The sequence below is a fragment of the Mirounga leonina genome, unplaced genomic scaffold (assembly GCF_011800145.1).
Source record: "Mirounga leonina isolate KUSES-001 unplaced genomic scaffold, KU_Mleo_1.0 Mir_125, whole genome shotgun sequence".
In the NCBI taxonomy this organism is placed as follows: domain Eukaryota; kingdom Metazoa; phylum Chordata; class Mammalia; order Carnivora; family Phocidae; genus Mirounga; species Mirounga leonina.
Genome location: NW_023270305.1, coordinates 64,479,927 through 64,496,417, shown reverse-complemented (window position 1 = coordinate 64,496,417; position 16,491 = coordinate 64,479,927). Strand labels below are relative to the sequence as shown.

The following is a 16,491-nucleotide window of genomic DNA, read 5'->3' as shown; positions in this document are numbered from 1 at the left end:
TTGGCACTGGTTATGTATGTTTCGTGGTAGAAATGAATATGGAAACAATGTAATTTTTTATGGGATTTTCACTGGTTGAAGTGTTTCTTTGTTCAAATCTTTGAGGTGAGTATGGCTTGAGATGTATTTTTACATATTTAAAAAATATTGGAAGCTCTTGATATTTGTGGGTCACTGATAAGTAAAATGAAAAATTCTATTGTATACTTAAGCGAGACAGAACAAACTTTATAACTTAGAATTCTCAGAGTAGATTTAGAACTTTATAACTTAGAATTCTCAGAGTAGATTTCAAACTAGAATGAACTGGGACTGTTAAGATTATCATGATTTTGTGGTGATTGCCTGTCACGTAATAGTTTGATTCTTTTTTTTTTTTTAAGGATTTTATTTATTTATTTGACAGAGAGAGACACAGCGAGAGAGGAAACACAAGCAGGGGGAGTGGGAGAGGGAGAAACTTGGGGCTTGATCCCAGGACCCTGGGATTATAACCTGAGCCGAAGGCAGGCGCTTTACGACTGAGCCACTCAGGCACACCCTAGTTTGATTCTTATAAATTGAATAATTATTTTAATGTTTGTGTGTGTGATGTAATCAAAAGCCAGTATATATGAGTAGTAATACTGGTATTAGAAACTTACCTCTTGAGGGTACTAAATGAGAAAAATGTGCAGCCAAGAATACTTTATCCACCTAGGCTGTCATTGAAAATAGAAGGAGAGATAAAAAGTTTCCAGGACAAACAGAAACTAAAAGAATTTACAATCACCAAACCAACCCTACAGAAAATATTGAAAGGGGTCCTCTAAGCAAAGAGAGAGCCCAGAAGTAACATAGACCAGAAAGGAACAGAGACAATATATAGTAACTGTCACCTAACAGGCAATACAATGGCACTAAATTCATATCTTTCAATAGTTACCCTGAATGTAAATGAGCTAAGTCAAAAGACAAAGGGTATCAGATTGGATAGAAAAGCAAGACCCATCAATATGCTATCTGCAAGAGACTCATTTTAGACTGAAGACACTTCCAGATTGAAAGTGAGGGGTGGAAAACCATTTATCATGCTAATGGACATCAAAAGAAAGCTGGGGCGGCAAACCTTATATCAGACAAATTAGATTATAAACCAAAGACTGTAATAAAAGATGAAGAAGGACACTATGTCATACTTAAAGGGTCTATTCAACAAGAAGATCTAACAATTGTAATTATTTATGCCCCTAACAGAGCAGCCAATTATATGAGCCAGTTAATAACAAAATCGAAGAAACACATCAACAGTAATACAATAATAGTAGGGGACTCTAATACTCCCCTCACTGAAATGGACAGATCATCTAAGCAAAAGATCAACAAATAAGGGCCTTAAATGACACACTGGACTACATGGACTACATAGATATATTCAGAACATTCCAAAAGTGCCTGGGTAGCTCAGTCGTTAAGTGTCTTCCTTCAACTCAAGTCATGGTCCCAGCGTCCTGGAATCGAGCCCTGCATCGGGCTCCCTGCTTGGCAGGAAGCCTGCTTCTCCCTCTCCTGCTCCCCCTGCTTGTGTTCCCTCTCTTGCTGTGTCTCTGTCAAATAAATAAATAAAATCTTAAAAAAATAAAAAAAATTAAAAAAAACCATTCCATACCAAAGCTACAGAATACACATTCTTCTCTAGTGCACTTGGAACATTCTCCAGAATAGATTACATCCTGGGTCACAAATCAGGTCTCAACTGGTACCAAAAGATTGGGATTATTCCCTGCATATTTTCAGACCACAGTGCTTTGAAACTCGAACTCAGTCACAAGAGGAAAGGTGGAAAGAACTCAAATACATGAAGGCTAAAGAGCATCCTACTAAAGAGTGAATGGGTCAACCAGGAAATTGAAGAAGAATTAAAAAAAAAAATCATGGAAACAAATGAAAATGAAAACACAGTTGGGGGCGCCTGGGTTGCTTCGTCGTTAAGTGTCTGCCTTCAGCTCAGGTCATGGTCCCAGGGTCCTGGGATCGAGGCCCGCATTGGGCTCCCAGCTCCGAGGGAAGCCTGCTTCTCCCTCTCCCACTCCCCCACTTGTGTTCCCTCTAACTGTGTCTCTCTGTCAAATAAATAAAATCTTTAAAAAAAAAAAAATGAAAACACAACTGTTCAAAATCTTTGGGATGCAGCAATGGTGGTACTAAGATGGAAGTATATAGCAATACAAGCCTTTCTCAAGAAACAAGAAAGGTAAGGTCTCAAATACACAACCTAATCCTACACCAAAAGGATCTGGAGAACGAATGGCAAAGCCTAACCCCAGCCGGAGAAGAGAAATAATATCAGAGCAGAAATCAATGAAAGAGAAACCAAAAGAACAGTAGAACAGATCAACGAAACTAGGAGCTGGCTCTTTGAAAGAATTGATAAGATTGATAAACCCCTGGCCAGACTTAATCAAAAAGAAAAGAGAAAGGACCCAAATAAATAAAATCTTCAGTGAAAAAGGAGAGATCACAACCAATACTGAAGAAATACAATTATAAGAACATGAGCAACTATGTGCCAACAAATTAGACAATGTAGTAGAAATGGATGTATTCCTAGAGACGTATAACCTACCAAAACTGAACCGGGAAGAAATAGAAAACCTGAACAGACCCATAACCAGCAAGGAAATTGAAGCAGTAATCAAAAATCTCCCAACAAACAAGAGCCCAGGGCCAGATGGCTTCCCAGGGGAATTCTACCAAACATTTAAAGAAGAGAATTAAGACCTATTCTTCTGAAACTGTTCCAAAAAATAGAAATTTAAGGTAAGCTTCCACTCATTTTATGAGACCAGCATTGCCTTGATCCCAAAACCAGACAAAGACCCCACCAAAAAGGAGAATTACAGACCAATATCCTTGATGAACATGCATGCAAAAATTCTCACCAAGATACTAGCCAGTAGGATCCAACAGTCCATTAAAAGGATTATTCACCATGACCAAGTGGGATTTATTCCTGGGCTGCAGGGTTGGTTCAACATCCGCAAATTAATCATTGTGATACACTACATTAATAAAAGAAAGGACAAGGGGTGCCTGGGTGGCTCAGTTGGTTAAGCAGCTGCCTTCGGCTCAGGTCACGATCCCAGGGTCCTGGGATCGAGCCCCGCATCAGGCTCCCTGCTCAGCTGGGAGCCTGCTTCTCCCTCTCCCTCTGCCTGCCGCTCTGCCTACTTGTGCTTTCTCTCTCTGTCTCTCTGTCAAATAAATAAATAAAATTTTTTTAAAAAAATAATAAAAGGACAAGAACCATATGATCCTCTCAATAGATGCAGAAAAAGCATTTGACAAAGAACATTCTTTCTTGATTAAAACTTCACAGTGTAGGGATAGAGGGTACATATCTCAATATCAAAAAGCCACCTATGAAAAGCCCACAGTGAATATCATTCTCAATGGGGAAAAACTGAGAGCTTTCCCCCTGAGGTCAGGAGCATGGCAGGGATGTCCACTATTACCACTGTTGTTCAACATAGTACTAGAAGTCCTAGCCTCAGCAGTCAGACAACAACAAGAAATAAAAGGCATCCAAATCGTCAAAGAAGAAGTCAAACTCTCACTCTTTGCTGGTGGTATGATACTTTATGTGGAATACCCAAAAGACTCCACCCCAAAACTGCTAGAACTCATAACAGGAATTCAGTAAAGTGGCAGGATATAAAATATATGCACAGAAATCAGTTGCCTTTCTTTACACTAACAATGAGACAGAAGAAAGAGAAATTAAGGAGTAGATCCCATTTACAATTGCACCAAAAACCATAAGATACCTAGGAATAAATCTAACCAAAGAGGCAAAGGATCTGTACTCAGAAAACTATAGAATACTCATGAAAGAAATTGAAGAAGACACAAAGAAGTGGAAAAACATTCCATGCTCATGGATTGGCAGAAGAAATATTGTTAAAATGTCTATGCTGCTCAGAGCAATCTACATATTTAATGCAATCCCTATCAAAATACCATCAACTTTTTTCACAGAGCTGGAACAAAAAATCCTAAAATTTGTATGGAACCAGAAGAGCCCCCCGAATAGCCAGAGGAATGTTGAAAATGAAAACCAAATCTGGTGGCATCACAATTCTGGACTTTAAGCTCTATTACAATGCTGTAATCATTAAGACAGTATGGTACTGGCACAAACACAGACACATAGATCAATGGAACAGAATAGAGAACCCAGAAATGGACTCTCAACTCTATTGTCAACTGTCTTCGACAAAGCAGGAAAGAATATCCAATGGAAAAAAGACGGTCTCTTCAGCAAATGGTGTTGGGAAAATTAGACAGCCACATGCCGAAGAATGAAACTGGACCATTTCCTTACACCATGCACGAAAATAGACTCAGTGGATGAAAGACCTAAATGTGAGATAGGAATCCATCAAAATCCTTGAGTAGAATACAGGCAGCAACCTCTGTGACCTCGGCCACAACAACTTCTTAGAAGCATCCCCAAAGGCAAGAGAAGCAAGGGCAAATATGAACTATTGAGACTTTAGCAAGATAAAAAGCTTTTGCACAGCAAAGGGAACAGTCAACAAAACCAAAGACAACGACAGAATGGGAAGAGATATCTGCAAATGACATATCAGATAAAGGGCTAGTATCCAAAATCTATAAAGAACTTCTCAAACTCAACACCCCAAGAACAAATAGTCCAATCAAGAAATGGGCAGAAAACATGACAGACATTTCTGCAAAAAAGACATCCAAATGGCCAACAGACACATGAAAAAGGGCTCAACATCACTCAGCATCAGGGAAATACAAATCAAAAACCACAATGAGATAACACCTCACACCAGTCAGAATGACAATCAGGAAGTGACAGATGTTGGCGAGGATGCAGAGAAAGGGGAACCCTTGTATGCTGTTGGTGGGAATGCAAGCTGGTGCAGCCACTCTGGAAAACAGTATGGAGGTTCCTTAAAAAGTTGAAAATAGAGCTACCCTACGACCTAGCAATTTCACTATTGGGTATTTACCCCCAAGACACAAATGTAGTGATCCGAAGGGGCACCTGCACCCCAATGTTTATAGCAGCAATGTCCACAATATCCAAACTATGGAAAGAGCCGAGATGTCCATCGACAGATGAATGGATATAGAAGATGTGGTGTGTACACACACACACACACACACACAGAATATTATGCAACCTTAAAAAAATGAAATCTTGCCATTTGCAATGACGTGGATGGAACTAGAGGGTATTATGCTAAGCGAAATAAGTCAATCAGAGAAAGTCAATTATATGATCTCACTGATATGTGGAATTTGAGAAATAAGGCAGAGGATCATAGGGGAAGAGAGGAAAAAATGAAACAACTCTTAATCTCAGGAAACAAACTGAGGGTTGCTGGAGTGGAGGTTGGTGGGAGAGATGGAGTGGCTGGGTGATGGACATTGGGGAGGATGTGTGTTGTGGTGAGCGCTGTGTTGTGTAAGACTGATGAATCACAGACCTGTTCCCCTGAAACAAAGAATACATTATATGTTAATAATAAAAAAAAGCCTTCCCTCTTGAAAATATCAAGAAGCTTTTAGGGTTACTGAAAAGTGTTTTTATCTGTGTGGTAACATTGTAGGAGGTTCTGACAGTCTTACACATTTGCTAGAGTTTGGCAAGGACACATAGATGACTGTTTTCAATTAGGGAAAATAGGTTACAATTTACAATCTAGTACCAAGTATATCTTATTTATTTATTTGACAGAGAGTGAGCACAAGCAGGGAGAGAGGTAGAGGGAGAGAGACAGGGAGAAGCAGACTCTGCCGAGCAGGGAGCCTGATGCAGGGCTGGATTCCAGGCCCCTGGGGTCATGACCTGAGCTGAAGGCATTTGCTTAACTGACTGAGCCACCCAGGGGCTCTCAAGTATGTTTTAGTATGTAGGATTCGTCTTTGGGCTCTCAGTTTGATGTCCTGAAACTTATGTTATAGTAATAACATAGACAGTTTATTTAAAGTTATTTATGTTCAAAAGATTTTATTTATTTTAGAGAGCGGGTGCTTGAGTGGGGGGAGGGGCAGAGGGAGAGGCAGAATCTCAAGCAGACTCCACACTAAGCACAGACCCCCATGTAGGGCCCTATCTCACGACCCTGAGCCAAAATTAAGAGTCAGACACTTAACTGACTGAGCCACCCAGGCGCGCTGAAACCTCTTATTAAATACACATGTAGATAAGTGCATATATCACAGGTGTATAACTGAATTTTCATAAATTGCAAATAGCCAAATAGCCAGCATCCATGAAATGATGGTACCAGCACTTCAAAGACCTTTTTTATGCTTCCTTCCAATCATTACCCACCAAACGTAACCCTGGTTCTTAACTCTGACAGCACAGATTAGTTTGGCCTGTTTTTATAGTTTATATTAATGAATCCTAGTTTGTAGCCTTTTGTGCCTGGTTTCTTTCGTTTAGTATTATGTTTGTGAGATTTATCCATATTGTTGTGTGTCACTGCATTGTTGGTGCTTCTATCTTTTTGTGCAGTATACCATAGGGGCGAACATACCAAACTTGGTAGGCATTTGAGTCATTTCCACTTTTGGCTATTATAAATAGTGTTACTATTACAGTAAATTTTGACTTTCTAAAAATCATTTTCTAATCTTAAGAGATTTATTTAAACTTTTCTGATTTTCTTGATTTGGATTGGGAAGGAACACCAAGAAAAATGATCATGTTTAGAATTTATTTCCATTTTGCCATTTTTTTTTTTTAATCTCTAGGATTTTAGTCACAGAATCTTTTCTTTTAAATTCTTCATCTTAGGTTGCAGCTTCAGCATTGTCTGCAGTAATCAAGTTTTTAGAACTCTTATCAGATGATTCAAACTTTGGACAGTTTGAACTGACTACTTTTGACTTCAGCCAGTACATGAAGTTGGATATTGCAGCAGTCAGAGCCCTTAACCTTTTCCAGGTAAAAAAAAAAAAAAATACATGGATTAAAAATATTGAATGTTTCCTTTATTATATACTGAAGAATACTATTAAGGAGCTTAAATATTTTGAAATATTATTCTATTATATATGAAATATTATACTTAGATAAGCAGTTTTTAAAAATTTTTCTAGTTGCAAGCTATATAAATGGTATTTGTCTTAGCTTTATAAATAGTTTTATTATATTAATGGCAGTTTTTAAAAAATTACATTAAGTTTTATGTCTAAAACTGTAGTAATTATAAAGTGATTTTGGTTTGAGGAAAAATACACTGCAGAAAATACAGATTAAAAGGTTGGAAGTTTGATTTTTAGGAAGAGTTTGTGTTGTTTTTTTTTTTTTTTTAAGAAAAAATATTTCTTTATACACATTTTGCTTTAATAGCCACCAAAAAGACTGTTGCATTTCCTCTAATGGACCCTGTCTACCAGTTATGTTGGCCTTCAACATATAGCCATGGCAACACATACGAATATGTATCATGCATTTAAACACGCATACATACATTCTAAAGCACCATAAGACACAGGCTAGGCTTTCACACAACTGGGGACCTCTCACATGCTGTTTTCAAATGATCGTGGGTTTGCTTTACTCAAGACTTTCAGTGGGCTTGGTCTGGCCATTAGTACCAGTTCTCCAGAGATGACTTAGGATGACAAAATGGGACAGTATTTTTTTTTTTTTTTTAAAGATTTTTATTTATTTATGTGAGAGAGAGAGAGAGAGCGAGAGCTTGAGCCTGAGCAGGAGAGGGGCAGAGGGAGAGAGAGACAGAATTTCCAGCAGACTCCCCACTGAGCAGGGAGGCCGATGCAGGACTCAGTCCCAGGACCCTGAGCTCATGACCTGAGCTGAAGACAGATGTTTCACCTACTGAGCTACCCAGGCGCCCCCAAATGGGACAGTATTTAAAGTGAGATCACCACACTATGAAGGTCTTAAAAGAATGGAAATGGGAGGTGCTAGATAAACATGAGATGGCATCTGGGAAGCCACCACTTTGACTGTGCATTCAAAATACTCAGGTACTGCAGTATAGACTGCCATCCAGCCTGACAGTGACCCAGCTGAGGAAGAGGAATTTCTGTGTAGATTTCGCATTTAGTATTTAAAGAATATTAAGTGTTCTTGTTTCCAAAATTCTTTAATTATTTTTCATGGCACGGTAAGGTTTTCACTAATGAGCATGCCATTCTTCCTTTTCTTTTTTTTTTTTTGTTTGCTAGGGGTCTGTTGAAGATACTACTGGCTCTCAGTCTCTGGCTGCATTGCTGAATAAATGCAAAACCCCTCAAGGACAAAGACTGGTTAACCAGTGGATTAAGCAGCCTCTCATGGATAAGAACAGAATAGAAGAGAGGTATATTTCTCATGTCCACTTCTGTAAGCTTTGAGTAACTTCTCATTACTCCAGGATTATGCCACTGTAGTATGCAAATTTGCTCCTATATTTTAGCATCTGACTACACAGAGAGCTACCTACACAGTAATAGAGTAGTAATGATTTAGATTGATAGAATAACTTAGTTTATTAATTACTATTTTTTTTCACTATAAGAAAATAAGGTTTTATTATGAAAATGGTTGGATAGTGTTTCAGAGCATGAATTTGGGAGCCTGGGTATCTTGGTTCAAATTATGGCTCTACCACTTATTAGCTGTGTCATCTTGGGCGAGTTACTTAACCTCAGTGTTGTAGTTTCTTCCTTTTAAAATGACAGTAATAACCTACTTCATAGGATTGTTATGAAAACTAGATGATTTAATATATATAATATAAAGTACTTTGAAGAAGGTCTAGTACATAGGAAACACTCAATTATTTTAGAAAGGATTTAAGGCAGTCTAAACATATATTTCAGAAAATCTCTAAAATTGAGAAAAATGAAAGAAAAAGTTTTATAATCCTGCTACCCGAATATGATTAGCATTTGGGTATATTTTATTTTTATCTTTTTTATTTTATTTTATTTTTTTTTAAAGATTTTACTTATTTATTTGACAGAGAGAGACACAGCGAGAGAGAGAACACAAGCAGGGGGAGTGGGAGAGGGAGAAGCAGGCTTCCCGCAGAGCAGGGAGCCAGATGCGGGGCTCGATCCCAGGACCCTGGGATCCTGACCTGAGCCGAAGACAGACGCTTAACGACTGAGCCACCCAGGCACCCCTATCCTTTGTTTTAGATATGAGTTTTAAGACTTTTCAATGAAGTATAATATCCATAAGAGCACAAATTCTAAGTGTGCAGCTTGGTGGATTTTCACAAAGTGAACAACACAGCGGTGTAATAACAATCAGATCAAGAAACAACGTGACTAGCATCCCTAGTAACTTCCCTGGATTCTCCTGCTAGTTACTACCCCTCCTCATTTCAGAAGTGATTATTGTCTTTCTAACATTATAGATTAATTAGTTTTACCCATTTATGAACTTTATTTATTTTTAAGATTTTAAGACAGTGACTACATGGGGCACCTGGGTGGCTCAGTTTGTTAAGTGATTGCCTTTGTTTGGCTCAGGTCATGATCCTGGAATCCTGGGATTGAGTCCCACATCGAGCTCCCAGCTCATCCGGGAGCCTGCTTCTCCCTCTGACCCTCTCCCCTCTCATGCTGTTTCTCTCTCTCTCTCTCTCTCTCTCTCTCTCTCAGATAAATAAATAAAACCTTAAAAAAAAAAAAAGATTTTTAAGACAGTGAGTGCATGTGGGCGTGGGGGGCAGAGGGAGAAGGGAGAGAGCATCCTAAGCAGGCTGCACTAAGCATGGAGCCAGATACTGGGCTCGATCTCAAGACCCTGAGATCATGACCTGAGCTTGAAACCAAGAGTCGGATGTTTAGCCAACTCAGCCACCCAGGTGCTCCATGAACTTTATATAAATGGAGTCATTTTGTATGGTGCACTTTTACATTAGTCCTTTTTTAAAAATCATAGTTGTAGGGGTACCTGGGTGGCTCAGTCAGTTATGGGTCTGGCTCTTGGTTTGGGCTCAGGTCATGATCTCATGGGTCATGGGATTGAGCCCTGCTTCGGATTCTGGTGTTGGGTTCCCGGCTCAGTGGGGAATTGAGGATTCTCTCCCTCTGCCCCTCCCCCAACTTGTGCGTACGTGTTCACTCTCTAAAATGAATACATAAATCTTTAAAAAAAAAAAAATACATTGTAAATCATAATACAGTTTTGTGCCCCAGTTTTTCCCCACTTATGCTTATATTATCATAAGCGTTTTTTTGCCATTGCTGTTTTATCTTTATATTCAACGTTTTTAATTTTTAATAAGTACATAATATTTTATTAACTAGATGAACTTTATTTTACCTTTCTCAATAATTAGGCTATTTCTAAAGGTCCTGTTTTGTACCTAGTGTTTTCCATTTGGCAAATTAAGTTATATTGCCAGAATTGGTAAAAGATTTGTTATTTTTATGGCTATGATGTCCAGTCATTCAAGAATTTGTTGAATACCTACTGAATACTGATGATACACAAAAACATAATGATCTCTTCAATATTTGGGACGTTGCCAGGCAAACATAAAGTAGTTGGTCGGTATTGTAAGACACCCTGCACATAATTACTAAGCTCAGTGTTAATCCTGTGCATTCTAAAGAGCCTTACAATAAAAATAACTCAGAAGGTTAGTGATTTGTGGATATGCTGATATTCTGTTGAAAATGCAGAAGTTGAGATGCTAAGGGGACTTTTCTGAAGTCAGGTTTGTTGGGCAGGAAGAGTGGGATTTAGTAACTTAAGAAATAGGAAGGATTAGGTATTTGCAAATAATCACAAGTTTATAATTTTTAATTATCTGTGAATAATAACATTTATATGTGTCAAAATTCAAACAGAACAGAGGGATACACAGTGATTATTCTCCTGTTCTTGTCCCCTAATTCCTGGGACCTCTTCCTCAGGGCCTCTCTGTTGTACAGCTCCAGGGACACATTTCTTTTTTTCTTAAATGTTTTATTTATTAGAGAGCGAGCTCAAGCGGGGGGAGGGGCAAAAGGAGAGGGACAAGCAGACTCCCTGCTGAGTATATTTCTTATTGTACTCTTTGTGAATTGCCACCATTGCCCTGGGAGCAACCAGTCTTTTTTTTTTTTTTTTTTTTTCTCTAAAGAAAAATTAGGTAATTTAACCCTCAAGCTCTAGGTCACTGGTTATGTTTTTAACTTTGGTCTTGTGGAAACAGAGCAGGTGTCAGTGGTCCCCTTCTGGCTTAACTAGAGCACGTATGTATTTAGACTCTTCTGAAACCTGGGATGTCACTTTTATATTACCAGAGTAACAAATTACTTAGAAGATAAGAGAGCAAAAGTAGATTTTTTTTAGAGGTAAATAAAGGGGTTTTTTTTCCCACAGAGCATAGCAATAATTTCCAAAATCTGGTAGTCTAACAAGACTTGTTAATTAGAAATAACACTTGTGAGGAGAGCTTTATGAATCAGAATATAATCTGGTTTTCTGTACCTGTAAGATGAGAAGACCTGTTTTCTCCTCTTTATCTTGGTGAGAATTTTTTTGATTGCCAGCAAATAGGAAGGCCCTTGGTTTTCAAGACCAAATGGTGAAATTCCACAGAGTAGGGAGAGAAAGTTATACTCCTCAATACAGGTTCTTGTTTGGACAGTCTTCTTGTTTTATTTCCTTTTCTCAGTTCTGCCTGCTGAGATACCTTGGGTTTACACCTTCCAGGGGCCTCAGGGCAAATCTCTTGTCTCCCTCTTTGAGCATTTAGGATTGATCTTTATTCAGGGTAACACTGAAATCATGTTTTCAGTTTCCTACTGTCATTATTATTTTGGGATGATTTCCAGAAGAGTAAGTAGTGGGAATCTGTAAGTGAAGAGTTAATTTTATTTTTTAAGTAAACTCTGATGCCAACATGGGGCTTGAACTCATGACCTTGAGATCAAGAGTCACATGCTCTACTGACTGAGCCAGCCAGTACCCAAGAGTTAATTTTAAATTATGTTGCTGTGGGTGAATTCTGTTAAGAAGAGCAAAGATTTGGGGCGCCTGGGTGGCTCAGTCCGTTAAGCGTCTGCCTTCGGCTCAGGTCGTGATCCCGGGGTCCTGGGATCGAGCCCCCCATTGGGCTCCTGGCTCATCGAGGAGCCTGCTTCTCCCTCTACCTCTCTCCCTGCTCATGCTCTCTCTCTCTCTCTCTCTATCTCTGTGTCTCAAATGAATAAATAAAATCTTTAAAAAAAAAAAAAAGAACAAAGATTTCTCTTTCTTCTGTTTTCATTAGAGCAGAGGTAGAGACAGATGTGACTAGATCTTTGAGTTTGGTGCGTACATCTTATGAAGGACAATAGCCTGGTTGATAACTTCAGGAATAATGATGGAAATGGGATTACCTTTAGATTATTGTCAAGCTATTAGAAGGAGGAGGGTGATAAGACTGGTATCTATTTTGTGCCTGCTTGGCAGTTTGCTAAGCATCTCAAATTCATCAGCTGTAATGTGGTGGAGACTGGATTTAAAGCCAGGCTGGCCTGACTACAGAGCCCATGTGCTTAATTGCTGCACTGTATTTATTACTTCTATCAGTGCTATTTAACTTGATCCAAATTGGACTTTAATACCAGAAATGGAACATATTATTTTGACTTTTATTTAAGTTATATCCATGGAATGGCTGTATCTGTTGTCACGCTGTTTCCATTCACTAAAACCTATTTGCACTGAGACTACAAATACTTTTTATTTTTAGCTAATGGCTTAAATACTTCCATCTTCAATGAGAATGGTAAGTTACTACCTTTTAGGAGTGAGTATCTATGTAATTTCTTCTTTGTACCTGATCTAACAATCAAATTAGAAATTATAATAATAACTGTCCACCTTTTGCTTCATTGCTTGCAAGAGAGCAAGATGGGTAACTTTCTGGAGTCATCTAAAAAAAAATTGGCCAGGGGCACCTGGCTGGCTCAGTCAGTATGTACAACTCTTGATCTCCAGGTCATGAGTTCAGGCCCCATGTTGGGAGTAGAGTTTACTTTAAAAAAAAAAAAAAAGAAAAAGTATTTAAAAAAGAAATTCAGCCGGGATTCTCGTCCTTGCCTCATCAGCATAAACTGGCATGGTCTGATCCAGAAATAGGGCCTCAAAGGAAAAGAAATATGGCCTCAATATGTGCCACTAGTGTTTGTCAGTGCCTGAAGAATATGGGCTTCATTAAGTTGGATTAAGTGAACTGCCTTGAATGGGTCATCCCAAGAGAGACCTACCTTACTACAGATGTCCAAGATACCTACCCTAATGCTAGCTCTTTGTATATAAAATAAAAATACTTGAATTAAAAAAAACAACTTTGTTCATATTACTATTTTTTTTAAAAGATTTTATTTATTTGACAGAGACACAGCAAGAGCAGGAACACAAGCAGGGCTAGTGAGAGAGGGAGAAGCAGGCTTCCCGCCGAGCAGGGAGCCTGATACAGGGCTCGATCCCAGGACCCTGGGATCATGACCTGAGCCAAAGGCAGACACTTAACGACTGAGCCACCCAGGCGCCCCCATATTACTATTTTTAAACTTACTTTCTGATCTGTCCCAAGAGTCCTCATTTTTGCACATATATTAGGACTTTTGCTTTTAATCTTCTAGGTTTTTGTTTTAGATTCATATGAGGCCTTGATAATTTTAAAGTTAGAATTCTCTAAAGAACGTTGAATATATGGTTAGCATATGAAATAGTTCACTCTTACGAAATTACTGTATATGTTGAATTTGGTATTCTTAGTGCCTTCTAGTTTAAAATTGAATTACTTTTTATATAAAAAAATTTTTTTTAAGATTTTCTTTCTTTCTTTTAGAGAAATAGAGTGCGCGTGGTGGGGAGAGGGGCAGAGGGAGAAGGAGAGAGAGAGAGAATAGCAGACTCCACGCTGAGCACAGAGCCAGTGTGGGGCTCGATCCCATGACCCATGAGATCATGACCTGAGCTGAAACCAAGAGTTGGATGTTTAACCAACTGAGACATCCAGGCGCCCCTGTTTTATATAAAATTTAATACAATTAATGTAGCAATCTTTTTTTTTTTTTTTTTTTTTTAAGAATTTATTTGAGAGCACGAGCAGAGGCAGGGGCGAGGGAGAGAGAATCTCAAGCACAGTCTGTGCTGAGCATGGAGCCCAACTTGGGGCTTAATCTCATGACCCTGAGATCATGACCTGAGCTGAAAGCAAGAGTTGGACACTTAACCGACTGAGCCACCGAGGCTCCCTTTATGTAGCAGTCTTTTTTTTTTTTTTTTTTTTTTTACGATTTTATTTATTTGACAGAGAGAGACAGGGAGAGAAGGAACACAAGCAGGGGGAGTGGGAGAGGGAGAAGCAGGCTTCCTGCCGGGCAGGGAACCCAGTGCTGGGCTCGATCCCAGGACTCCGGGATCAGGGCCTGAGATGAAGGCAGATGCCTAACGACTGAGCCACCCAGGTGCCCCATGTAGCAGTTTTAATAGAAACGTAAGTCTCTGAATAAAAGTATGGCTCCTGTAAATTTAGATAAATAGATAAATAGTGGGGGAGCTTCTGTGATAGTATATCCTGCTTTTTGAGGCAGTGGTGTACTCCGACGGCCCCTAGACGTACGTCTCTCCAGGTTATATTATCCTTCTGTGCAAAGATGTCTTTAGTTAATAGTCCAGGCCTGGAGTGTGTCTCCTCTTAACTTTTATTACGTGACAAATTACAGTGACCAATCCAAAATTTTTCCACTTTTCTTGAAAGTCTTCAGCTGCCTCCTGCCTCTAAGCAGATCATCTCCTTCTTAATCCTTATAGTCTCAAAATGTATCTGTATTTTCAGTCTTACTCCCTGGCTCTTACTCCCTGGCTTTTTCCTCTCCAAAGCTAACCTTTTCATTTTTACCTTTGGACGTAGTTTTTTCCTGTTCTTTCTCTGCTTCAGTTTTCCATTGTATCCTCTTACTTTTCTCCCATCAAGTCTCTGCTTGGCCTCCCATCCCAAGTAGTCTCCCCCAAGTCCTATTTCTATAAATACCAACTGTTCAAAATACAGGCAAATGAAATACCCCAAAGTGAAGTTTTCTTGTCCATATCACATTTCATTACATTTTTTATCTCACTTGTTACTCAGCACTAACTGTAAGATGGAGCATGTCCTTCTCCACTAGATTGAATATTCCTTAAAAGCATGTTCCTCTCTTTGTATCTTGTCATACTTTTCCTTTTTTAATCTTCTCAGGCCTAGCAGAATACACATCAGGTGAGTGGTTCTGACCATTTAATCATGCGAGAACAGGTAAAGAAAAGACTCAGAAATTTATGATTGCAGTTTTTTAGGGACCAAATTTGTTCTCAGCCATATAAATATGCTGTCGTGAAATGCCAGTCAGCTGTTCTTACAATCAGAGATCTGAAATGCTAGTTTTTAAAAAAAAAATTTAAGAGTTATTTGAGAGAGTGGGACGCGAGTCAGGGGTGGGGCAGAGGGAGAGAATCCTGTTTCATGCAGACTCCATGCTGAGCACAGAGCCCTACAGGAACCCGTGAGATCATGACCTGAGCTGAAACCAAGAGTCAGATGCTTAACTGACTGAGCCACCCAGGCATCCCCAGAAATGCTAGTTTTAAAGAAAGGACAGAATGTGGCTTTTTTAGGATACCAAACATTTCATGATTAATTTATGGTTTATTCTGTTCCAATTTTAGAGATGAACTGACCCTAAAAAATTCTCTTTTATTCTAGTCAGTTTGCAAATTGCTGTGTCAAATTGTGTACAGCTGAGTAATTTTATTGTGTAGGATTGACAGGTATACTGTGTTATGCCGACAGTGACTTTGGAGCTTCTCAAATTGTGATTTAAGAGTGGCATTGTCATAGAAACAGCAGAGCAATCCTTTTAAAAAACTTGTTAGCCGGTACATAAACTGATACTGTAATTATTTCTGAAATGGCATACTGAACAGACTGTGAAACTAGCAATTTATTGAGCTTTTAATGATACCTGGAGCAAAGATTGAGGCGGCTGTGTAAAGTGCCTTGTACTATATGTTTTAGAAGCTGTTTTATTCCCTTGCTGTCTTCTTAGAGTCCTACTGGAACTTTATGCTCTTGAATGGTGTTGATTATTTTTTAAGGACACAAAGTTTGCTTTAAGTATTTCTTTGGGGGAGGGGACATCACACTTCTACTCAACTAAGAGAAACATTTCTACATTCCAGAGGTCTTTTTTTTTTTTTTTTTTAATGTCTATCATGCCATGAATTCATGGGGAATGGGTTTCCAGCAGCTCAGGCTCTTTTCTGTTAGTTCTTAAAAAGTGTGCTTCTCCGCATGGAGCAGCCTGGTGCTTCACTTGGACCCAGGTATCTTTCTCCTGGCTTCCGTTTTCTCTGATCATTTTCCTTCACAGGTTCGAGAAGTCGAATGCTTAATATGCTCAGTATATACACTAATTCTCTTGGCAAGAATCTTGCCCTTAGTTATCAGCATGCTGGATAACACTGTGTAGACT

At 38.9% G+C, this 16,491-nt stretch overlaps 1 protein-coding gene across 1 annotated transcript in view; it reads left to right on the top strand.

Annotated features, from left to right (window-relative positions):
* MSH2 (mutS homolog 2) overlaps positions 1–16,491 on the top strand; it is an 81,046-nt gene that overhangs the window by 17,072 nt on the left and 47,483 nt on the right. Inside the window, exons 5-6 of the mRNA XM_035001617.1 lie at positions 6,824–6,973; positions 8,227–8,360. Of these exons, the coding sequence (XP_034857508.1) occupies positions 6,824–6,973; positions 8,227–8,360 (284 nt within the window). The remainder of the gene's footprint in view (positions 1–6,823; positions 6,974–8,226; positions 8,361–16,491) is intronic.